Consider the following 24365-nt stretch of genomic DNA (forward strand, 5'->3'; position numbering starts at 1 on the left):
ACACTATTAGGTCCTACTATCCCTCAACCCCACATGAACTACTAGATTTCAGGCCTTGCTAGACACCCCCGCCCCCACTGATGTAGCAGTGCTAGTTATCAGGCCCTACTTAACACCCCCTGCCCTAACCCATATATTGCTAAAACTTTCCCTATCTCCAAATAAAGTGCTAATATCAGGCTGCTTTGGTTATGCAGTCCCACCCCTATCACAGCCTGACATAAACTGCTAGATTTCAGGCCATGCTGCACACCACCCCTAATTGTCTCAATACATCCTAGATATCAGGACTAACTGGATCATGGCCTCGGGTCAGTCTAGTATATACATAGCTAAATATCAGGTTTTGGTAACCTTGATGCCAAAGCCTCACATGCATGGTTAGGTATCAGGCTAAACACTACACACCCCCACCCACTAATGCCCTCAAATATATTGCAAGGTAACTGGTCTTGCTGCATTCCCTTACTGGCAGGCCTGGATGGCAGCACAACTGTTACCCAACCCCACATTTTAATGTATCGGATCTTGCTGGATATACCAAGTCCCCAGCTTTATGACTCCACATAAACTTCTGGGCATATGTACTTGTTAGACATCATCCCCAACACCCCCAACCAACATATAATGTTACATACCAGATCCTGCTGGACAGTCCCGTTTGCAGCCTCTCACATATACTATATTTATCAAGTTCTACTAAATAACACAGATGCCAACACATATTAACTTCTAGGTATATTCTGCTGGACATGATCACTCCTAGCTACAGAAACACATAAAGCACCATGTATCAGGACCAAATGGAGACCCTGCTCCCATCCCGTATAAAGTTCTAAACAGGATATGCTAACCACAACTCTTGCTGCTGCCCAATATTATCAGTCCCTGCTGAATACCTTCATACCCATTCATACCCATATATGATGGAAGGTACAAGGTCCTGCACTATCATATCCCACCTTGACCCCCCAAAAGTGTAGGAATCCATATCTTATTGGACACTGCCCTTTAGCCCTAATTACATTTAAATATCAACTGGATCTTTCTCCATCCCGCAGTAACAGGGTTTACTAGAACACACACACACACACACACACACACACACACACACACACACACACACACACACCATCACCATTGTCCTTCAGGATTTCAAACCATGCTGGATGCCCTCACATCTGGGGCAGATTTGCCTAGACTGTCTCCTTTACACTAGCTCCCAACAGGTATACACTTCAAGGTAACACTGCCATCTTGTGGCTGTCTCAAACACTGGGGTCCCTGGCACCACCCAAGACAGTCCTGCTGAATTTGCACACTCTACCCAACGCTAACTCAAATGTATCAGGACCTGCTGGTCAACACTTCCTCTTGCTCCACATATACAGGTAGGTATCAGACCTCACTGAACAATTGACGAGCAGCCCCCATACACTGCTAGAAATTAGATTGGACTGGGTTCCTCCCCTTTTCCTTAATGATATCAATTATGAAACCTGGATAGACATGTTCTCTGTGGCTACCCAGTGTATACTGCTATTTTTCAGTCCATGCTGGGTACCTTTATAATGCTACATCACATATAGCACACACACACACACACACACACACACACACACACACACACACACACCATCACTATCACCACTGTTCTTCAGGGTTTCAAACTGTTAGATATCAGATCCTGCTGGATACCACACAATCACTGCTAGAAATCAGTGTATGTGGAGTTTCAGTACTGTAGATGAGTATCTAAGATATCCTAACATCTAGCAGTATGGGTGTTGTCCTGAGTGTAGGGTGCCTAGCAGGACTTACTACTTAGAAGTTTATATACAGTAGTAACAGAAGGGTGCCCAGCAATGCCTCATAATATAGCAATATATTTAGTTGCCCTGGAATGGTGAGTCTATTATCTAGCAGGCCCTGTATCTTAGGGTTACTATTGCTGGGATAAAACACCATGAACTAAATCTAGTTGGGAAGGAAAGGTGCTGAGATCCACCTTGGGATTCAGCTATCTGAGGAAGGCAGTGAGTGTGACATCAGCAGGGGCCAAAAACTGATGACTTTTTGGCAATTTAACCCTTTCTACTCTGGGGCCAAAAGCTGTTGGTTTCTGGCAATTAACTCCTGCAAATAGCAGCAGGAGGTAAGAAAAGAAATTTATTTACTTGGGCTCTTTTCTCTTTGACTAAGGTTTCTCACTGGCCAGGCCAGAGGCTTAGAGTTCCTTAACTCTTCATGAGACAGAGAAAAAAGAAAAAAGAAAAGTCAGGTATACACACAGACACATGTACACTGGATGAAGCAGAAAAGGGCTACACTGCTGGGAGTCCGCTCAACTTGGAATGGGCTGAAGCAAGACACATAGTTGGATGTAAGGGTAGCTTTAAAGACCGATGGTCTATGGCCTTTAAAATCTCTACATTGCATCCTGAATGCTACTGGTGTCTACAAAATCCCAATAACTTTCTTGCTTATTCAGAGGTTAAAAACCTGCTGACTTGGGCAATTAACACCTGTAGCCTAACAGCAGGGGAATTAAGTAAAGGACTACGACTTTTTTTTCTCTTGCCCAGAAGCCATGTGGGCAAAAGGTTTGGAGCAATAAACTTTTATCGAACCAGGAGAAGAGAGTCACACTCCTTTGCAGAAGGGAAAACTTTTACACAAGCAAATATGCATAAACTCACATACATTCATATACAAATTTATGCATGCATAATCATACGATAATACAAATACAGCTAAGCCATTTGGGCTCAGCTACATACTTACCTCATAATTACATACTTACACACACACACATACTTACATATGCATATGAAGCAAAAGCCCAAGCACCAATGCAGAAAGAATTCATTAATTCTGGTTGAAAAATGAGCTCCAATCTTTATTATATAAAGAAAAAGTTTTTACCCTTTTATTGCTAAATGAATTAAACCCAAGTTTGTAAGAAAGAAAACTTTGTCCTCTTTAGTAAGACTAATCCTGCCTTGCTGACCTGTTTCATCCCAGGGCTAGGAAAAGCCTGCCTGCTCTTTCTGCTCTCTGTAACTTCTTTGTCCATTTTTCCCTCTGCATTCTGTGTATTTTCCCCTTTTAATTTTTTATTTACACTACGCAGCTGTCCCTTTTCCTCCTAATCTTGTTCTCTCCTGCTCTTATGTAATATGCCCTGCAAATTGTTCCTAGTCTTTGGTACCTTTCTTAGGGTAATAGATCTCATGTTTTTTTCCAAGTATTCCCCCCACTTTGTTTTACAAAAGTTCTCTAAAAAGTTCAAACATAAATTCAAATCATAAATTGAATACGAAGTTTACAACAGAGCTGTTTACATGTATTTTCATTAAGAATAATTGTCTGGCTAAACATTAATTGTTACTGGCTCCACATGTTCATGGAGAGTTAAAAATTATAATTTTTGTATCTAAGTTGACACTGAAGTTTTGTATAGACACACCCAGTCAATATTTTATTATGACCTTTAGTTAATTGTTTTATAACTTCTTGGAATGTGTTCTAAGTTGTAAATGCCTGCTTTCTTTTTCAGAATTAACTCGTGACAGTACTCATTGCAGTTTTCATATCAGAACTTTAATAGCAGTCTTATTATAAAGGGATTAATAATTACTAGTATAATATTAGGATTCTTATAGGATCTGCATGGTATTTTCTCAGTAATAAGTGGATATTAGCAAAAAAAAATAGTACAGAATACCAAAAATACAGTCCACAGAACTCAAAAAGGTCAACAAGCTGAAGGGGCCAAGTGAGGGTACCTAAGTCCCACTTGGGAGGGAGAAGAAAGCAACCACAAGGGGGGAGGGAGGGAGGGACAAAGGAAAGGGGATGGGAGTGGGGGAGAGGGGAACATGATGTGGAATTGGGTTGGGGGAAGCCCTGAGGGCCAGCAGAAAGAAAGGAAACAGGTGACCTCGGGAGGAAGGAGGTTGGGAGGACCCTCTAGAATGTACCAGAGACCTGAGAAGTGAGAGACCCTTAGGACTCAAAGGTAGGGAGGGGAGCTAGATGAAAGGCCCTACAGTGGGGAGAGGGAACTTACTGAATTCACCTCCAGCAGAAAGACAGGGCATCAAGTGAGAGATGGGGTTGCTATCTCACAGTCAAAGCTCTGACCCATAATTCTTCCTGTCTGAAAGAAATCCAGGGATAGAAATGGAGAAGAGCCTGAGAAAAACAAAGTCCAGTAACAGGTCCAAAGTGGGATCCAACTCAAGGGGAGGCCCGAAGACCTGACACCATTACTGAAGCTATGGGGCATTCACAAAATGGGACCTACCATGACTGCCCTAAAAAAGACCCAACAAGCAGCTGAAAGAGTCAGATGTAGATATGTGCACCCAACCAATGAACAGAAGCTGCTGACCCCTGTGGTTGAATTAGGGAAAAGCTGGAGGGAGCTGAGGAGGAGGGCACCCCCTGTAGGAGGACTAGCAGTCTCAATTAACCCGGACCCCTGAGGTCTCTCAGACACCGGATCACCAGGCAGCATACACCAGCTGAGATGAGGCCCCCAACACATACAGCAGGGAACTCCCAGGTCTGGGTTCAGTCAGAGAAGATGCACCTAACCCTCAAGAGACTGGAGGCTCCAGTAAGTTTAGAGGTCTGGTGGGGTGGGTGGGGTGAGGACATCCTTGTGGAGACTGGGGTGGGGGGCGTGGAGGTGGTATGGGATGTGGAACAGTCGTGGGTGGAGCAGGAGGGGAATAAAATTTGGAGTGTAAAAATAAATATATAAATAAATAGAATTAAGAAACCGTCTGTATGTAGCATCACTACAAGACAGCACATCTTCGTTGATCTGCAGAAATCTGCTTAAAAGGGTGGATTAATACCTACTGATTGTTTCATAATATTTAATAATAACAGGAAAAGCATCTTAATGGCAAGAATCTTTCCTAAAATGTACTGGTAATGGCTATTCCTGGTTGTCAACTTCATTCAGATGCTTGCCACCACTGTGAAGAAAAATTAATGCATGGCTAGGAAACCCTAAGTCCCATTCCATTAGCCATTTGATTGCTAGAAATGATACTTTTCGTATTTTGTTTACCTAACAGTTAGTTACATTTTCCCTATGTGAGGATCTTTTTATTCTCCCTTCTTCCATGAATTAACCTTCTCTATATGTACGGGTGCAGGGGGAAGTCCTTGTGTAAATGACTTCGGGCTACTACTTCTGAGCTACTGCCCCGGCTGAATTACCTTTTCATATCGTCTCCTATTTTCTGTGATTAGACTCGCTGCCTTTTTTCTTCAGTGTGTTGGAACCTTCCACTGCGTTATTGCTGGCTACACTAAACATGTTTTAGCGGCTGAGAATGGCAGAAATTAGAACCAAGGTCATTATGGTCTTGGGAGAGTCCTAACAGGATAAGAGCAGGTAGGAAGGCTGAATCCAAATCGGGCTTGGAGACCTGTCTCCAGAATTGTCCCAGCAGAGGTCAGGCCCAGGTCAGGGCGGGGTCAGGCCTAGGTCACAACCAACTTCCCCGCAGGCCCTAGCATCTGGGATGGGCACTAGGGCAGCGAGGATCCCCTGTGGGCATGGCGGTGCCCTACTCTGGCCCCTGCTATTACTGCTGTCCCTGAGCCCTAAGGCTGGTCCTGTCCTAAAGTCTAGCATCCCCAGTCCCTCAAAGGTTCCTGAGATAGCACCAGGAAGACCGCAGCCACAGCAAGGATGGGAACCGTCGGCCAGCCGGAACCAAGATCCTGTGACCAGACCAGGTCTGTGTGAAAGGCAGTGGGCGGGCGATGAATGGGTGGAGGCCATAAGGGCCAAGTAAGGCACCGGAAGTGGTTCGCCTTTTGCCTTCCCCTCAGAACCAGGTAGTCCCAAAGAAAATCAAAGGAGTTTAGGTTCCCACTCAGGGCCTGACTCTGCACCTTAGAGCCTTATGTGGTGCCATGGGACCAAAGAGGTGTCCAGGGCTGTCCCAGTGGTGATGGTAGAGAACATGGGATTCCTAAGAGTAGGGACAAAGAGAACCAAGCTCCCTGAAACATAAAGTGCCCATTCCTGGGAGAAAGTAAATATAACCTGCCAAGATCCGGGGCCATGACACTGAGCAACTAACATCGGCAACCCATGAGACTTCTAGTTCTTTGATCTGAAAAGTAAGTACGGAGCTCGGTTGTTGAGGGAATGAAGTCCTATGGCCTCCTTCTGTCCATCTACCCTCGCCAGGACCACTTAAAGATGGGCTGTTGTGACCACTCTTTCATTTACTCCATCCCATCTTCCCAGACTCCTGGTCTCTTGTTTCCACAGAACCATTAGCTGAACTTTTTATGTCCAAGGTGGCAGCCAGTGAAAGCAGAGACCAGAGTCGCCCGAAGTCACTTACACAAGTCACTTGTCTTTTGCCATGGTCTCCCAACTTGTGAAGTGGAGGAGGAGCCTCCTCGTGGTATTTATTCTGCCCCTCAGGGACTGTGTCTCTAATAGATTGCATTGGGGGGGGGGGGTGTCTCCACAGTGTGTGGGAAGCCGAAGATGGTTGGGAAAGTGTTCGGCGGCCAGGACACGTTGGCGGGCCAGTGGCCATGGCAGGCCAGCCTGCTGTACCGGGGCTTGCACCTCTGTGGAGCTGTCCTCATCGACTCCCACTGGCTGGTTTCCACAGCCCACTGTTTTCGAAAGTGAGTTTGCTTTATCGGGAGCCCCCAGAGAGGGAATGGGTGGTAAGAAAGATGCAGGATGAGAGGAGGAAAGGTTCGAGATAATATGCTATTCTCTGGGGCAGTTTGCTTCTACTAAAGACGCATTGGTCCTTCTTTGACCCACAATCCACTCTATCTGTATTATCCCCATATGCCCTAAGAATTTCCTTCATCTGCTCAGGTTTTCATTATCTTTCATATCAATTCCTACAGAGATCTTCATACTCCCCTTCTGTGTCTGCTATCACAGATGTTTTCCAAGAGAATTGGCCATGCTTTGACCTCTACTGGTAGACCTCAGCTTATTTCACTGTCCCTTACTCTCCTGTGAGCCAGGTTCTAAGCAAAGACCACATATGACTATCAGCCAGGTGATTCCTTACCAATTTCATAAAACTGAGTCCTGAGAAAAATGTGGTTTTGCTTATGCCATTATCAGACTGTATGGATGGAAAATGTAGGCCCTTAGGCCTTGAACAAATGATATGACCAGTCAAGAGTCTACTTCCTTTGGCTCTCTGGAACCTGACTGAGGGTCCAACTTCTGATAAGATATGGAGGGAACCAGAGGGACCTGTGTTCCAGGCCAGGGAACTGAAACTTTGCTTATTGATTTTTGAGATTCTAGCTTAATTCTGTCGACACCTATTCTATTCTGTGTTGAATTCACCTGAAACACTTTAGGGAAGAGAATACAGTAGATCCCAGGTCAACATTTCTTTTTCTTTAGAAGGAACAAGCTTCAATTGGTATGATGCAAGTGAGGCATGCCAAAGTGTGTGAGGAAGGCAACAGCTAAAAGATGTTGTAGTCTGGGAGGAGGGAAGGGAATTGTAGAGGCTACCGAAAGGAGGGGCTGGGTATGTGGAGTGGGTGAAGAGTTTCCTGCTGTGGGAGCTGTGGGACTGTGGGAGCTGTGGGAACAAAGCAGCAAACATAGGCTGTTTATACAGTGCTATCCACAAATAAGGGACGCTTCTTTTTCGTGCTGTCATGTGCATTTACCAAGTCCTATATGAATGCTTATTGCCAAATTGAGAAGTAATCCATGGCAGAGGGTCAGGAAAAGATGCTAGATTTCCATCTCTGTGACCAAATAACTTAGAAAATGAACAAGAGGAAGAAGGATTCTTTTGGCTTATGGTTTCAGTCCAAAGTTAGCCTGGTTTTTTTTTGAATCTATGATAACACAGTGCATCATAGCAAGAACATATGGTGGATAGGGCCTGCTGACCTTATGGTAGCCAGGAAATAAAGATAATGAAAAGAAGGAGGCCTTCAAGACATTCTAATGACATAGCTTCTTTTCATTAGGTCTCACTTCCTAAATGTTCCACCCTTTCTGGGTAGTACCACAGGCTGATGAGTATGCCTGTAGTTATTGACCTAGAAGACATTTAAAATTAAAATTATAAAACTAGGATTACACCACAGTTTTTCCTAAGTTAAATAAAAGGTTTAATTTGATGTCACTATCAAGGATCCTTCTAGTGCTGGAATTCTTTGTTCCTCCAATTCTAAGATGTAGTGGGGAATACTCTGTCATGAGGTTTGAGCAGAATATTCATCAGCCTGCAGGAAGAAGGCTCCTATCATAGTTACTTTTCTATTGTCATAATGAAACACTATGACCAAAGAAACTTATAAAATAAAATGTTTATTGGGGCTCACAGTTTCAGAGGGATAGAGTCCATTACCATTTCAACAGGGAGCATGGCAGCTGAAGCAGTAGCTGACAGCTTACATCCTTATCCACAGACACAAAGGAGAGAGGTGGCAGGGGACAGGCAACTGGGAATGGCTTAGGCTTTTGAAACCCCAAAGCTTACCACCACCTCTGAGACACACTTCCTCCATCAAGACCACATCTCCTAATCCTCCCCGAACAGTTCCACCAAATAGGAACAAACATTCAAATATATGAACCTACGGGGGTCCATTCTTATTTAAACTACCATCTTACTTGACTGTCAGAAGTGGGGGAGACCAAGCCGATTGGAATCAGGGCACAGTGACAAGTGATACATGAGGGTTCAGTAAGACAGGGTTATCCTTCCACTCAAAGATAATGGTGATTATGGAATTCTTTATCTTTCAGCAAATCCCAGGCCCCAGAGGACTATGAGGTACTGTTGGGTAATAATCAATTGTACCAGAAAACAAAGCACACTCAGAAGATCCCTGTGAACCATATCATCAATCATCCAGACTTTGAGAAGTTTCATTCTTTTGGGAGTGACATTGCAATGCTGCAGCTGCGTTTGCCCGTAAACTTCACATCCTATGTTGTACCTGCCTGTCTCCCATCCAAAGACACACAGCTCTCCAATCACACATCCTGTTGGATAACTGGTTGGGGAATGCTTTCTGAAGACAGTAAGGGAAAGAGAAGTTGGAGAGGGAGTAAGGGTAGGGAGAAGAGGAAGATAAGAGGTGAATGAGGGGGAAGGAAAGAGTGACTCAGCTGGCAAGAGACCCAGGCTGGTTTCTGAAGTCACTGGATATTGCCCTCTGTACCTCACCTCTATGGCTTATGACATTCAAAGGCAATCCCAGGCTCCTTCTAGCTCTGCAAGTGTGGGAGTCCACAGCCACAAACTCCCCTGAAACTCAGGTTCTGAAGGTGGGGAAGCTGTTGACATTTGCCATCAAGAATCTGGGCTCTTTGAATATTAATGATCTTTTTATTCCAAGATTTTAATCAGTCATGGATCTGAGGAGACTTGATTAAACTCAAAGGTCATGTGTGGCAGCCAACCCATTCCATGTTAGTCAGGTTTCCCCGCACTAACAAAATACCAGAGGTAATCAGTTTAAAAAAAAAGGTTTATTTTAGCTCATAGTTTCACAGATCACATGATCATTTGGCCCTGTTGGTTTATACCAGCTGTGGACAGCACATGGTGGTGAGGAAATGTGTGTTAGAACAATGATGCATACCATATGGTGGTCAGGAAGCAAAAAGAGGAAGAGGAGAGGCCAATGTAATCAGACCATCTTAACAGATACACATGCACAATGACCTAACTTGCTTCCACTATGAACTACCTCTTTTTAAATTTTTTTTACTAAATATTTCTTTACTTTCATTTCAAAGGTTATTTCCCTTCCAGGTTTCCTGTCCATAAGCTCCCATTCCCTAAACTTTGCTTCCATATCCCCTCCTATGAATATTTTCCCCTTTTAAAAAGGAGTGGGACCATCTGCATTTTGGTCATCCTTCTTCTTGAGCTTCCTGTGGTCTGTAGATTGCATCTTGGGTAATTTGAGCTTTTGGCTAATATCCACTTATCAATGAGTACATACCAAGTATGTTTTTCTGTGATTGAGTAACCTCACTCAGGATGATATTTTCTAGTTCATTCCATTTGCCTATGAATTTCATGAAGTCATTGTTTTTGATTGGCTGTGTAGTACTCCATTGTGTAGATGTACCTCATTTTCTGTATCCATTCCTCTGTTGAAGGGCATCTGGGTTCTTTCCAGCTTCTGGCTATTATAAATAAGGCTGCGATGAACATAGTGGAGCACGTGTCTCTTTTATATGTTGGGGCATCTTTTGTGTATATGCCCAAGAGAGGTATAGCTGGGTCCTCACGTAGTTCAATGTCCAATTTTCTGAGGAACCTCCAGACTGATTTCCAGAGTGGTTGTACCAGTCTGCAATCCCACCAACAATTCCTCTTTCTCCACATCCTCGCCAGCATCTGCTGACACCGGAGTTTTTGATCTTAGCCATTCTGACTGGTGTGAGGTGGAATCTCAGGGTTGTTTTGATTTGCATTTCCCTGATGACTAAGGATTCGAACATTTCTTTAGGTGCTTTTTGGCCATTCAATAATCCTCAGCTGAGAATGCTTTGTTTAGCTCGGGACCCCATTTTTTAATAGGGTGATTTGGCTCTCTGGGGTCTAACTTCTTGAGTTCTTTGTATATTTTGGATATTAGCCCTCTATCAGATGTAGGATTGGTAAAGATCTTTTCCCAATCTGTTGATTGTCATTTTGTCCTAATGACGGTGTCTTTTGCTTTACAAAAGTTTTGCAGTTTCATGAGGTCCCATTTGTAGATTCTTGATCTTAGAGCAGAAGCCATTGGTGTTTTGTTCAGGAAATTTTCCCAAGTGCCCAAGTGTTCAAGACTCTTCTCGACTTTTTCTTCTATTAGTTTGAGTGTATCTGGCTTGATGTGGAGGTCCTTGATCCACTTGGACTTATGCTTTGTACATGGTGATAAAAATGGATCAATTTGCATTCTTCTACATGCTGACCTCCAGTTGAACCAGCACCATTTGTTGAAAATGCTATCTTTCTTCCATTGGATGGTTTTAGCTCCTTTGTCAAAGATCAAGTGACCATTGGTGTGTGGGTTCATTTCTGGGTCTTCAATTCTATTCCACTGATCTACCTGCCTGTCTCTGTACCAATACCATACAGTTTTTATGACTATTGCTCTGTAATACTGCTTGAAGTAAGGGATGGTGGTCCCCCCAGAAGTCCTTTTATTGTTGAGTATAGTTTTCACTATCTTGGTTTTTTTGTTATTCTAAATGAATTTCCAAATTGCTCTTTCTATCTCTATAAAGAATTGAGTTGGAATTTTGATGAGGATTTCATTGAATCTGTAGATTGCTTTTGGCAAAATGACCATCTTTACTATATTAATCCTGCCAATCCATGAGCATGGAAGATCTTACCATCTTCTGAGATCTTCCTCAATTTCTTTCTTCAGAGATTTGAAGTTCTTGTCATACAGATCTTTCACTTGCTTGGTTAAAGTCAGACCAAGATAATTTTATATTATTTGGGACTATTGTGAAGGGTGTCATTTCCTTACTTTCTTTCCCAGCCTGTTTATCTTTTGAGTAGAGGAAGGCTACTGATTTGTTTGCCTTGATTCTATACCCAGCCACTTTGCTGAAGTTGTTTATCAGATTAAATAGTTCTCTGGTGGAACTTTTGGGGTTGTTTAAGTACACTATCATATCATCTGCAAATAGTGATATTTTAACTTCTTCCCTTCCAATTTGTATCCCATTGATCTCCTTTTGTTGTCTAATTGCTCTGGCTAGGATTTTGAGTACTATATTGAATAAGTAGGGAGAGAGTTGGCAGCCTTGTCTAGTCCCTCATTTTAGTGGGATTGCTTCAAGTTTCTCTCCATTTAGTTTAATGTTAGCAACTGGTTTGCTGTTTATTGCTTTTACTATGTTTAGATATGGGCCTTGAATTCCTGATCTTTCCAGGACTTTTATCATGAAGGGGTGTTGAATTTTGTCAAATGCTTTCTCAGCATCTAATGAAATGACCATGTGGTTCTTTTTTTTTCTTTTTTTTTAATTTTTATATTTTTATTTATATGAGTACACTGTAGCTTCAGGCACACCAGAAGAGGACATGAGATCCTATTACATACAGATGGTTGTGAGCCACCATGTGGTTGCTGGGAATTGAACTCTGGACCTCTGGAAGAGCAGTCAGTGCTCTTAACTGCTGAGGCATCTCTCTAGCCCGACCATGTGGTTCTTATCTTTGAGTTTGTTTATGTAGTGGATTACATTGATGGATTTTCATATATTAAACCATTCCTGCATCTCTGGGATGAAGCCTACTTGATCATGGTGGATGATTGTTTTGATGTGTTCTTGGATTTGGTTTGCAAGAATTTTGTTGAGTATTTTTGCATCAATATTCATAAGGGAAATTGGTCTGAAGTTTTCTTTCTTTGTTGGGTCTTTGTGTAATTTTGGTATAAGTGTAATTGTGGGTTCATAGAAGGTATTCGGTAGTGCTCCATCTGTTTCAACTTTGTGGAACAGTTTGGACAGTATTGGTATGAGGTTTTCTATGAAGGTCTGATAGAATTCTGCACTGAACCCATCTGGACCTGGGCTCTTTTTGGTTGGAGACTTTTAAATAACTGCTTCTATTTCTTTAGGAGTTATGGAGTTGTTTAGATGATTTATTTGTTCCTGATTTAACTTTGGTACCTGGTATCTGTCTAGAAAATTTTCCATTTCCTCCAGATTTTCCAGTTTTGTTGAATATAGGCTTTTGTAGTAGGATCTGATGATTTTTTAAAATTTCTTCAGATTCTGTTATGTCTCCCTTTTCATTTCTGATTTTCTTAATTTGGATACACTCTCTGTGACCTCTGGTTAGTCTGGCTAAGGGTTTATATATCTTGTTGATTTTCTCAAAGAACCAGATCCTGCTTTTGTTTGGTCCTTTTTGTTTCTACTTGGTTAATTTCATCTCTGAAGTTTGATTATTTCCTGCCTTCTACTACTCCTGGGTGTATTTATTTCTTTTTGTTCTAGGCTTTTAAGGTGTGCTGTCAAACTGCTGACATATGCTCTCTCCTGTTTCTTTTTGCAGGCACTCAGAGCTATGAGTTTTCCTCTTACTACCACCTTCATTGTGTCCCATAAGTTTGGGAATGTTGTATCTTCATTTACATTAAATTCTAAGAAATTTCTAATTTCTTTCTTTATTTCTTCCTTGAACAAGTTGTCATTGAGTAGATCATTGTTCAACTTCCATGTATATGTGGGCTTTCTGTCATTATTGTTGTTATTGAAGACCAGTCTTAGTACGTGGTGATCTGATAGGATGCATGGGATTATTTCTATCTTCCTGTATTTGTTGAGGCCTGTTTTGTGACTGATTATATGGTCAATTTTGGAGAAGGTTCCATGAGGTGCTGAGAAGAAGGTATATCCTTTTGTTTTAGGATGGAATGTTCTATAAATATCTGTTAAATTCAATTGGTTCATAACTTCTGTTAGTTTCTCTACATCTCTGTTTAATTTTTGTTTTCATGATCTGTCCAGTGATGAGAATAAGGTATTGAAATCTCCTACTATTATTGTGTGAGGTGCAATGTATGCTTTGAGCTTTAGTAAGGTTTCTTTTATGAATGTAGGTGCCCTTGCATTTGGATCATAGACATTTATGATTGAGAGCTCATCTTTGTGGATGTTTCCTTTGATGAATATGAAGTGTCCTTCCTTATCTGTTTTAATGACTCTTGGTTGAAAGTCAATTTTATTTGATATTAGAATGGCAACTCCAGCTTGTTTCTTCAGGACATTTGCTTGGAAAATTATTTTCCAGCCATTTACTCTGAGATAGTGTCTGTCTTTGTTTCTGAGGAGTGTTTCCTGCATGCAGCAAAATGCTGGGTCCTCTTTATGTATCCAGTCTGTTAGTCTACCTCTTTTTATTGGGAAATTGAGTCCGTTGATGTTGAGAGATATTAAGGAATAGTGATTGTCACTTCCTGTTATTTTCATTGTTAGAGGTGGAATTATGTTTGTTTGTCTCTCTTTTGGTTTCATTGCAAGGAAATTATATTCTTGCTTTCTATACGGTGTAGTTTCTCTCCTTGTGTTGGAGTTTTCCATCTATTATCCTTTGTAGGGCTGGTTTTGTAGGAAGATATTGTGTAAGTTTTGTTTTGTCATGGAATATCTTGGTTTCTCCATCTACGTTAATTGCAAGTTTTGCTAGATACAGTAACTTGGGCTGGCATTTGTGTTCTCTTAGGGTCTGTATGACATCTGTCCAGGATCTTCTGGCTTTCATAGTCTCTGGTGAGAAGTCTTGTGTAATTCTGATAGGTCTGCCTTTATATGTCACTTGACCTTTTCCCCTTACTGCTTTTAATATTCTTTCTTTGTTTTATGCATTTGGTGTTTTAACTATTATGTGACGGGAGGAATTTCTCTTCTGGTCCAATCTATTTGGAGTTCTGTAGGCTTCTTGTATGTTTATGGGCATCTCTTTCTTTAGGTTAGGAAAGTTTTCTTCTATAATTTTGTTGAATATATTTACTGGCCCCTTAATTTGGGAGTCTTCACTTTCTTCTATACCTATTATCCTTAGATTTGATCTTCTCATTGTGTCCTGGATTTCCTGTATGTTTTGGGCTAGAAGCTTTTTGCGTTTTTCATTATCTTTGACAGTTGTGTAAATTTTTTCTATGGTATCTTCTGCCCCTGATATTCTCTCTTCTATCTCTTGTATTCTGTTGGTCATGCTTGTGTCTATGGCTCTTTGTCTCTTCCTTTGGTTTTCTATATCCAGGGTTGTCTTCCTTTGTGCTTTCTTTATTGTTTCTATTTCCATTTTCAATTCCTTCACCTGTTTGGTTGCGTTTTCCTGTAATTCCTTCAGTGATTTTTGTGTTTCCTCTCTAAGGGCTTCTACTTGCTTACTTGTGCTTTCCTGTATTAGAACTGTTTTCCTGTTTTCTTTCAGCCTTTCCTGAGAACAGATGCTCTGCTCTCAGCTGTGGCAGTGATCCTGGAGACTATCTTCCAGCTCCTGGCGCAGGCAGGAATCAAAGGGTCCTGCCCCTAATTGCTCATGTAGGTCCTTGCACCCAGTGGGCACAGTTGGCACTATGCGATTCCCTCTTGGGGAATCCCTTGTGGGCAGAGGGTATTCTCCTCTGACTTGTCAGGAGTATCCACACTTCTGAGTTTCCAGATCTCTCCCCATGGGATTTGGGTGTATGGAGCTGTTTGGCTGGCTCAGTTCGGTCCTGGGTGCAGACCAGAAGCGCGGGTACTGGCAGCTGTCTGATCCTATACCCCTCTGTCCAGAGGCACTGTGCAATTTCCCCATGGGCCAGGAATGTGGGCTGAGCTGTGCAGAGGTGGCAGTCTGTCCTGTGGGCTCAGAATGTCTGCACTCCTGGGTCTATGATTTACCTCTTAACAATAGGATATTCTATGACCAATAGTGCCACAGAGTGAGGGCAAAGCCTCAATACTTTATCCAAAGTATAATGCATGACATTACTGAATATCTTGGCAAGTATTTGGGTAAAGTGAAAAGTGACATGTAGTGTGTGACCATGAGAATGCATGATTGAGAACTATTGTGGGTCCAGAGTATTTAATCCCATTTAATCTCAGCTGGTTCTCATTCTGTTTCACAGTCTTTTTGGGTGAATTGCATAATGGTGAAATTTTTTTGGTTTTATTTGCTTGTTTGTTTCTGGTATTGAGGATTGGTCCCAGTATTTCATACATACTTTAAAAAAGGCTCTACCAGTGAGACACTAAAAACACTTGTTTTTATTATTTTATATTGAAAGTGGAGACTATGCAAAGTCATACCCAGAAGTATTTAATAAAGGATTTTGACTTGGGAAATATACTTATGGAGTAATGTAAATGAAAAAATATATGGATTTTTCACTGTTTACAGAATCATAATTTGGCCTATTTCTTCTCAAAAGACATACTTTGGGTCTTCAGGGAAGAACACAGCTTTCTAAGGAGCTTTGCTTAGCATCCGTGTCCTTTTCCAGTAAATCTATCTATCTATCTATCTATCTATCTATCTATCTATCTATCTATCCATCTATCTATCTATCAATCTCTATCTCTCTTTCTCTCTCCACTTTCTCATACACATGTACATCCTTGAAGGCAGAGCCCACATTTTGTTTTACAATACCAGTCTAGTACCTAATGAGTACTCCACTACTCTGCTGCTGTTCACCCTGGCATACTTAATTCTCTCTCTCTCTCTCTCTCTCTCTCTCTCTCTCTCTCTCTCTCTCTCTCTCTCAACTGTAGTCTCCAAAATAGTCCCCTACTTCTATTTTTGTGTGCTCCTATATGAGTCTCCTTGTGGTTATCAACATCATGTTAAAACATAATCATGGGGTTGGGGATTTAGCTCAGTGGTAGAGCGCTTGCCTAGCAAGCACAAGGCCCTGGGTTCGGTCCCCAGCTCCGAAAAAAAAATAATCATGCCATGTCTCTTTTCAGGACCCTCACCTACCTTCTCACTTGTACTCATAATCAAAAGTAAAAATCTCTGTTATGGTATAAGGCTTTATGTGATGAGAGCACCCAGGTCCATCTCTGCTTCCTCCATTACTTCCCTCATATACCCAAACCCAGCTTCCTTACTAATCCTTGAATATGTTGAAGTCATTTACATCCAGGGCACTTGCTTTACTTTTTTCTATGTAATTTTCTCTCCCCCCTAGTCTTGTCACAATATATAATTTTTTTCACAGTCTTCTATCTGAATTTTGTGAGATAAAGTAACCAGTTCAATTACCTTTCCCTGTATTATTTCTTTAACACCAATGGGCAAATTTATTTTCTTTGATTTTCCATTCTTAAAATGTTCCTTTGTATCATTTTAGCTATCATAAATATGAATGATGAATAGACTGGTGACATAATCAGTGGATGGATGAGTGAGATGGAGTCGAGTGATTGGGGGAGAGGAAGGAGGAAAGGAAGGAAGATGGGTACCTGGATGTTGTGGATAGAAATGTTAATAGGTAAGATAAAGGATGGATGGAGATACTAATGAAAGAATGGGTGGGTGGAAGGATACATTTGGTAAATGGATAGACTGATGAAGGGAATGAAAAATGAGTGGGTCTGTGGGTTAATGGGTGGATGAAGACATAGAATAAAGGTTAGAGATGGATCATAGAAAATGGATAGTACTATTCATAAAAGTGAAACTACTAGTGAAAGGTTGATGAACACCATTGGGCACATTGTGTGTTAGTGGGTTTTGCCTTTTTATATACTAGTTATGTGATCTGTTACTGTGAGAGAGGTGAAGGTGGTAAGTGAGAGTTTCTGAGAAAAAGGAGAGGAGTTCATGAGGACTAGATAGAAGATGGAAACAATCTGATGCTCAGCTGTTCTATAGTGAGCATCAGTCAGAGTAGCCTGGACTTTCCCAAATAAGCCACAGTATCCATCACTGACCTCCTCCTTTTTTTTCACAGCAAAACTGTTACCACCATTCTCACTCCAGGAGGGCGAGGTGGGCATCATTGAGAATGAGTTCTGTAATGCCTTATATGGGCAAAGACTAGGCCAAAGCAGGAACTATGTGCATGAGGAAATGCTGTGTGCAGGGGGGCTCTCCACAGGAAAGTCCATCTGCCGGGTGAGTAAGGCAGTAGTGTGTTCTCCCCATGTCTGTTTTATCTCAGTTCCTCCAAGGGTGGCTGTATTGACCTCTAGTCTCTGTGGAGACCCTTTCTGCTTCATTATCTCTATTTGTTTTTCTTGAATTCATGCATCAATAGTCTCCTTGAGGGTAATTGTTCCTTTAGAAAATCCTACCATCAATTTTTGTTACATACTTTATACCTTTTATTGAGGCATAACATATATAGAAATATGTAATTTGTAAGTAAATGGTTTGGTAAAGTTTCTAGTACTGACTCAGCATGTTCCTGGTACCCATCTCCCTTTTTTGCTACTAAGTTTATTTTGTCTGTACATTGTCACATGTTTTCCACTATGAAATCTTAAGTTTCTCATTTTGTTGTTGGGTTGTCAGTTTCTCAGCTCTTTATATGGTATAGATGAAAGTTCACTATTGGACATGAAGGATTGTCCTGGGAAACTGTCCGAGAGAGGGAAAATGGCTAGTCTGAAGTAAAGTAGCACTACCAGGGCCCATATGTTTGGACTTCAATTCCATCCCCATCTCTGCAGGCTTCAGCCTCCTGAGATGACACAGTCTTCATTACAGACTGATATAGGGATATGGGGTTTTCCTAAAGGCATTTCATAACTCCTGGCAGTGTTCTGAACTCCTGTCTATTGCTTGGTGATATGAACTGCCTTCGCCCAGCTAGGAGATAGACATTTTTTTCAGGACTCCCAGTACATAGGTTGAGAAAATATTTCAGGCCAAGGTGACCAAAAGCAGAGGAGTTAACTGGATATGTTGTCACAGCTTGAGGTTTACAGAGCTAGAATCTATACATAGGTGTTTGCAGAACCAGCTTGCTTTCAAGTCCCTAAATTTTACTTTCTATAGTCAGGATGGCAGGCGAAGGGAGTATGGGAGGTTTCCATACGTTTATATCTTGATATATGTCCTCATCTACCTAGTAAACTGACTTAGAAGCTTCTTTCTGTTCAACCCTAATGTCCCTCACCTAGATTTTGCCTACTGGGCTCGTGTAGTGTCCTGACATGCAATTGGTATTTCTGGCCCAAAGTATATCCCATACTAACTACTCTCTCTCCTCAGGGTGATTCTGGGGGCCCCCTCGTCTGCTACCACATCAGTGCTTGGGTCCTGGTAGGACTGGCCAGCTGGGGCCTGGACTGCCGGCCTTCTATTTACCCCAGCGTCTTCACCAGGGTCACCTACTTCACTGACTGGATCAGCCAAGTTGAGAGACTCACTCCACTTCCAGTACCTGAATCTGTGTCTCTTCACACAGAACTTCTACCCAGACCTCTGAAGGCTGCTGGCTCCCCACAACCCTGCAGCATCCTTGTGGCTGCACAAATCTGGTTCCTGCTGTTATTTATCCCCGAAGCTCCACAGTGGGCCCCAGGGTGAGCAACCAGGCCTTTAGGCGTTTTTCACTCAGGGTTTACTTTCTAGATACAGCCCCCACTCCTTAGTTTACCATCTGCATCTTTTCCTCAGCATATCTGGCCATTCATTGTTACTATCCCAAACAGCCTAGAAAAAAAAAACTACCAATAAAGCTTCATCTTTCTTCAGCTCTGATTGTACTGCACTTGCAGGGTTCCTATATCCCTCGATGACCACACTTACCATGGAATTAGCCATTACACCTCAAAAGGAAAAAGAGAGCAACTCAAGAAAACTCTCCTTGAGGAAAAGGCAGAAAAATGGGGAGGCGCACAACAGGGATACTGGGGAGTAAGGGTGTATCCTGGGAAGAGAGTAAAGTTTAACTGGCCTTATAGATGGTCCCTGCCTTGTTTTAGAGTCAGGGATAGACATGACCTGTGATGATATGGGGAAATAGATCATTGGTCAAAACCAGACAGAAGTGGCTCTAGTGACTGGATGAAGACTAAGCATACTGTGCTCAAATCTCTACTTCTGGGTAAATATTCAGCATCACCCTCACCTACTCTTAGGGCCCAATTCTCCCCATGAGCCTGGCCTCTGATGTCTGAAGCACAGGTAACACCTGTCTCTATCCACACTTCAGTGGCTAGAACTTAATGTAATCTCTGTTTAGTTGACCATGACTACATAATCTAGGAAGATTTAAAACAACAACAACAACAAAATGGTGTTCTGAGCCCATAATTTCTGCAAGTGTACCGAGTAGAGTATGTGGCCAGCAGGAGTTAAGAAGCCTCCTAAATGCTTCCCACCCCAGCCTTTAGAAGCCTCTTTATTGAGGACAACTCCCATTTACCCCAGGTCCACAGGAACCAGACAGCACTCACGAGGTTCAGTACAAATCCTTGCTAGTCCTGGTGTTGTCTAAATTCCTGGATTCTCATTGCTAGTACAGGTGAACTTGTGTTCACTATCAGCAATCTTTTGATGTTTGTACAACAGGATTTCATCACAGAAGGATCTTGTGGACACTCAAGAAAGTATATTCCCCAAGAGATGGTCTATAAAGTGCATGTCTAGCATGAAAAAGCCCAAGTTTAATCCCCAGCACTGCATAAACAAGGCATGATGATGAACATCTGTAATTCCTGTACTTTGGAGGTAGCATTAGAAGAATCAGAAGTTCAAGACCATTTTTAGCTACTTAGTAAGTTCCAAGTGAGACTGAGTTGCATAAAAGCAAGTTTCCCAGGCCCCTACCCCCTACACACACACACACACACACACACACACACACACACACACACACACACACACACATACACACACACATGTTGTCTAGTCCATTCTTGCTAGAGGTTTATTGGCAGATCCTGCATTTGGACTCAACTCTGCATCTACAGCAGCTTGTACATCTGTATTAGTATTAGACCTTGCTGCTCTAAGATCTATGGAATTAAGAACTCAAACAATTCACCTTGAGACAAATCTGGTTATTGGGTCTTCGAGCAAAATCAATTATGACTTGCAATGCCAGTTACTAGTTTTTACTCCTTTTTTAGGGCTCTAAAGTCTGGGGAGGACTTAGTCTGACAGTGATATGCTCCATACATATTCTTCAGTCAAGGACGCTCAGGTGGCTCAATGTGATTTATGAGTTCCTTCACTGACCCTACAGTTACCATCACAGTCCCTCAGACTATTCACAATCTAGAAACCTGGGTGTCATTGGGCCTGGCATGGGTTTTTCAAATCTTAAAGCCAAACCCCAGTAATATACTTCATCCAACAAGACCACACCTCATAATCCTCCCAATCCTTTCAAAGAGTTCTGTTCCCAGGTGACTAAGCATTCTAATATATGAGTCTATGAGGGCCATTTTTTTTACTAGCCCAAATGCTACCCTTCACTGGATCCTCCCTTCACAGAGACCCTCCCCCATCCTCCTTTCCCTTCTCTTCTGAAAGGGTGCTTCCCACCCCGTATATCCCCCAACCCTAGAATGTCAAGTCTGAGCTTCATGTCTGCTACATATGTACAAGGGGTCTCATTTCAGTCCATGGATCTTCTTTGGTTGGTGGCTCAGTATCTGAGAACTCCGGCCCAGGTTAGTTTACTCTGTTGATCTTCCCGTGGGGTTCAGATTCCTGTCGTGGCCTTTAATCCTTCTCCAAACTTCCATAAAAGTCTCCGACCTCTATGTTTGGTTGTGGGTAACTGTGTCTGTTTCATCCAGTTTCTGAATAAAGTCAGAGGGCAGCTGTGCTAGGTTCCTGTCTGAAAGCATAACAGTGTTGTTAATAATGTCAAAGATTTGTCCTTGTCCCTAGGATGGGTTTCAAGTTGGGCCAGTTATTGGTTGGCCATTTCTTCAGTCTTTGCTCCATAGATTCACTGAAAAGTGGGTATTAGTCATAAAGTGTGGAATAGCCATGGTACACCCTACAGACCCAAAGAAGTTAAACAAGAAGGAAGGCCCAAGCAAGGATGCTTGAATTATACTTAGAAGGGGGAACAAAATAATCTTAGGAGGCAGAGGGAGGGAGGGAAGTGGTTGGGAGAGGGAAGGGGGAGGGAAATTAGGGACAGGTGTGGGGAGAGACAGAAGAGACACCCAGAGGGCCAGGAGAATGAATATAAATCTGCAGTTGCTAGGGTTGGGGGAAATCTTTAGGATTTCGTAGAGACTTGATATCAGGGAGGCTCCTAGGAGTCATTGGGGTGACTTTAGCCGAGATGCCTAACAGTGGGGACATGGAACCTAAAGAGGCTACCTCCTGTACTCAGGCAGGACCCCCAGTGGAGGGATAAGGACACTAGCTCACCCACAAAACTTTTGTCTCTAAACTTGCCCTGTCTAAAATAAATACAGACCCATTCTTATTCAAACTACCACAATGTTTCTACAGTTTAAACTGTGGATGTCAACCTATAAGTAGTCCAATAAAGAACATAACAAAACCCAGTTCTAGCTTAGCCTGATTTATCTATTAGTTTATACCATCTGAAGTACTCACTATTCATATTCTTGTGAAGGTAAGTTGAGATCTATTAGTACCAAATAACTACCTAGAGAGAGTATCAGTAGTAAGTATTAGAACAAGAATCAACCTCAGAGATCTCTTAAGAAGGCTTGAACATCTTCTCTTGTCACAGGATGTGCCTATAGGCCTGCTGCCCGAGCCTCATATTTCTGGTAAAGGCTTGATCTGATGTACCCTGGGAATGAGCGTTAGATATCAACTCTGGGAGATATTATAGTGCCAGCGAACCTGGGGTTAGGCTTGCTAGATACTGGGGGTATCACCAGAGAGGAAGACTAGAATGATCTACAATTAGCCCTGCCCTTCATGATAATGCAACAATTAATATTGTCAAAGTAAAGCTTGGTCATACTTTGGAGTGAAAAGAAATGAGCTGATTTCAGTGAGAGATGGTGCTGGGAATGTAACCAAATGCAGTTGAGTTGATAAATTCAAAACTTGGGTGAATACAAAGCTAAAATAGGCACAGCCATGATTTCAAAAAGTAGAGCAGAATTGTCTGCAGCAAGTGAGGTGAGTAGAGAACAGGAATGATTTCCAAACAATGTTTTACTCCTAAACAGAGGAAGCATAGGGCTTTTACTATGGGAGGCTATTTGTACTCAAATGTGGATAGGCCAACTCTTAAGCATGCTCATATTAAGCTATTGTAGACTCATTGGGGGGGGGCAGATTTAGTTCAAAGTCTCAGAAAACATAAATGATTAAAGTGGTAAACAGAAATACTTCTGAATATGTTCAGTTTGCACCATAAATTTTAGCTGAAAAGAAAAGATTATGAAGCAACATTCATATAAGCCTACTCTCAAGAATGTCTACTTGGTTTAGTCACTTATACGACATTTGTGGGATCAGGGATTGTCTTAGTCTGAGTTTTATTGCTATGAACAGAAACCATGACCAAGGCAACTCTTATAAGGATGCAATTTAATTGGGACTGGCTTACAGGTTCAGAGGTTCAGTCTATTACCATCAGGGCAGGAGCATGGCAGCATCCAGGCAGATGCGGGGCTGGAGAAGCTGAGAGTTCCACCTCTTGTACCAAAGGCAGCTAGCAGAAGACTGACTTTCAAGCAGCTAGAACAAGGGGACTAGGACTCACACCCACAGTGAACCTACTCCAACAAGGCCACAAATCCTAATAGTGCCACTCCCTAGGCCAAGCACACACAAACCATCACAGGGACAGATGACATCGGTTTCCTGAAGAATTGACTGTAAGCTTTACCTTTCTAGTCAGAGAAATGGAATTCTTGAAGTAAAGCTCAAGATAGGCCTTAGTATTATATGGGAGCAATCTAACACTGTAGCTTGAAGAAATTCATATTTGTTTTGTAAACATTAAGGCATTTAAATATGGCATAAACCATGAACCAGATAAGCAAAGTTATTTGTAGCCTAAAAAATATAGGTAATGTCCCTATGGATCAGGGTCAAAAGAATTAAGCAAACAGATCAGATAGAAAAATAAGAAAAAAAATGAACATTCATGATATTTTATACGATTTCATTGAATGTGGTTTTAAGCTTTTAACAAAAGAACTTATAAGATTTAAGCTACAAAAATAACCTAAGTAGGGCAATAGACAAAAATACTCATTACTTATTACTGGGCTTCTTGTTGGTTCACAGGGCAGATATTCTAAAAGCTGTTTACAGGCCTGCCCTTTAAGATGCTGATAATTTTAAAAAGATCATGTCTTAAGCCGGGAGAAATAAGCCTACTCTCCTCTTTAGCTGTATCCTTCTGGGTCAGAAATAAGAAGTTATGCTGTGTTATGGCCTTACAGTTTCTTCCCCTCAAAGCTGCAAAAGATATATGGGAGGAGTGGGGGTGAAAATGATCAAAGTATTACATTTTAAACACTAAAAATGATAAAAAAACACCCTAAAAATCTCACAAACATACTTGTCCTTTGTAAGATACACAACCTAGTAAGATCTTTGCCCTCAAGAATGTGAAAGTCAATGAGGAAGAAGATGTAGACTGCTAAATATTGGCAATAAAGCCAAGAGATATGAAGCAGAGCACCTCCCCAAATCACCAGAGAGTGAAAATTCTTTTAGGGACCTATCAGACACAATCTTCAAAAAGAGCCTCAGGAAATCAAGTCATATCCCAGAGAAGAAATGAGTGCGAGCAAAACTGACTTGTGCTTTTTCCTGAGCACAAGCCCCTTGTTACCCAAAAACCATGTCACATGGAGAAAGCACACACAGACACACAGACACACAGACACACAAACACACACACACACACAAACATAAACACAAACA

The 24365-nt window shown here is 41.9% G+C and overlaps 1 protein-coding gene across 10 annotated transcripts; it reads left to right on the forward strand.

Annotated features, from left to right (window-relative positions):
* Positions 1 to 4784: 4784 nt before the first annotated feature.
* On the forward strand, positions 4785 to 19225 carry Prss47 (serine protease 47). Of its 10 annotated transcripts, none has more exons than XM_039096357.2 (5): positions 4785 to 5763; positions 6516 to 6678; positions 8798 to 9132; positions 17476 to 17639; positions 18854 to 19006. In XM_039096357.2, exons 1-5 carry the CDS (start codon positions 5547 to 5549, stop codon positions 18869 to 18871), a joined length of 897 nt encoding a protein of 298 aa, XP_038952285.1. In that variant the 5' UTR covers positions 4785 to 5546; the 3' UTR covers positions 18872 to 19006. The 10 variants fall into 10 exon arrangements, 9 of the variants coding, with proteins under 9 accessions (XP_038952285.1, XP_038952286.1, XP_038952282.1 ...); XR_005495637.2 differs by lacking the exon at positions 18854 to 19006 and adding an exon at positions 16873 to 17013 and having other exon boundaries at positions 4798 to 5763; positions 8798 to 8966; positions 17476 to 17612; XM_039096354.2 differs by having other exon boundaries at positions 4806 to 5763; positions 18741 to 19225.
* The last annotated feature ends 5140 nt before the right edge of the window (positions 19226 to 24365 follow it).

This window comes from Rattus norvegicus, chromosome 17 (genome assembly GCF_036323735.1).
Source record: "Rattus norvegicus strain BN/NHsdMcwi chromosome 17, GRCr8, whole genome shotgun sequence".
In the NCBI taxonomy this organism is placed as follows: domain Eukaryota; kingdom Metazoa; phylum Chordata; class Mammalia; order Rodentia; family Muridae; genus Rattus; species Rattus norvegicus.

What these genes read in the sequence shown, in the direction of transcription:
- Prss47 (XM_039096354.2), top strand. Translation starts at nt 5,547, where the DNA reads ATGGGCACTAGGGCAGCGAGGATCCCCTGTGGGCATGGCGGTGCCCTA. An exon ending in ACAGCCCACTGTTTTCGAAA is followed by an intron (nt 6,679 to 8,797) that starts GTGAGTTTGCTT and finishes TTTATCTTTCAG; the next exon opens with CAAATCCCAGGCCCCAGAGG. An exon ending in CAGGAAAGTCCATCTGCCGG is followed by an intron (nt 17,640 to 18,740) that starts GTGAGTAAGGCA and finishes CTCTCTCCTCAG; the next exon opens with GGTGATTCTGGGGGCCCCCT.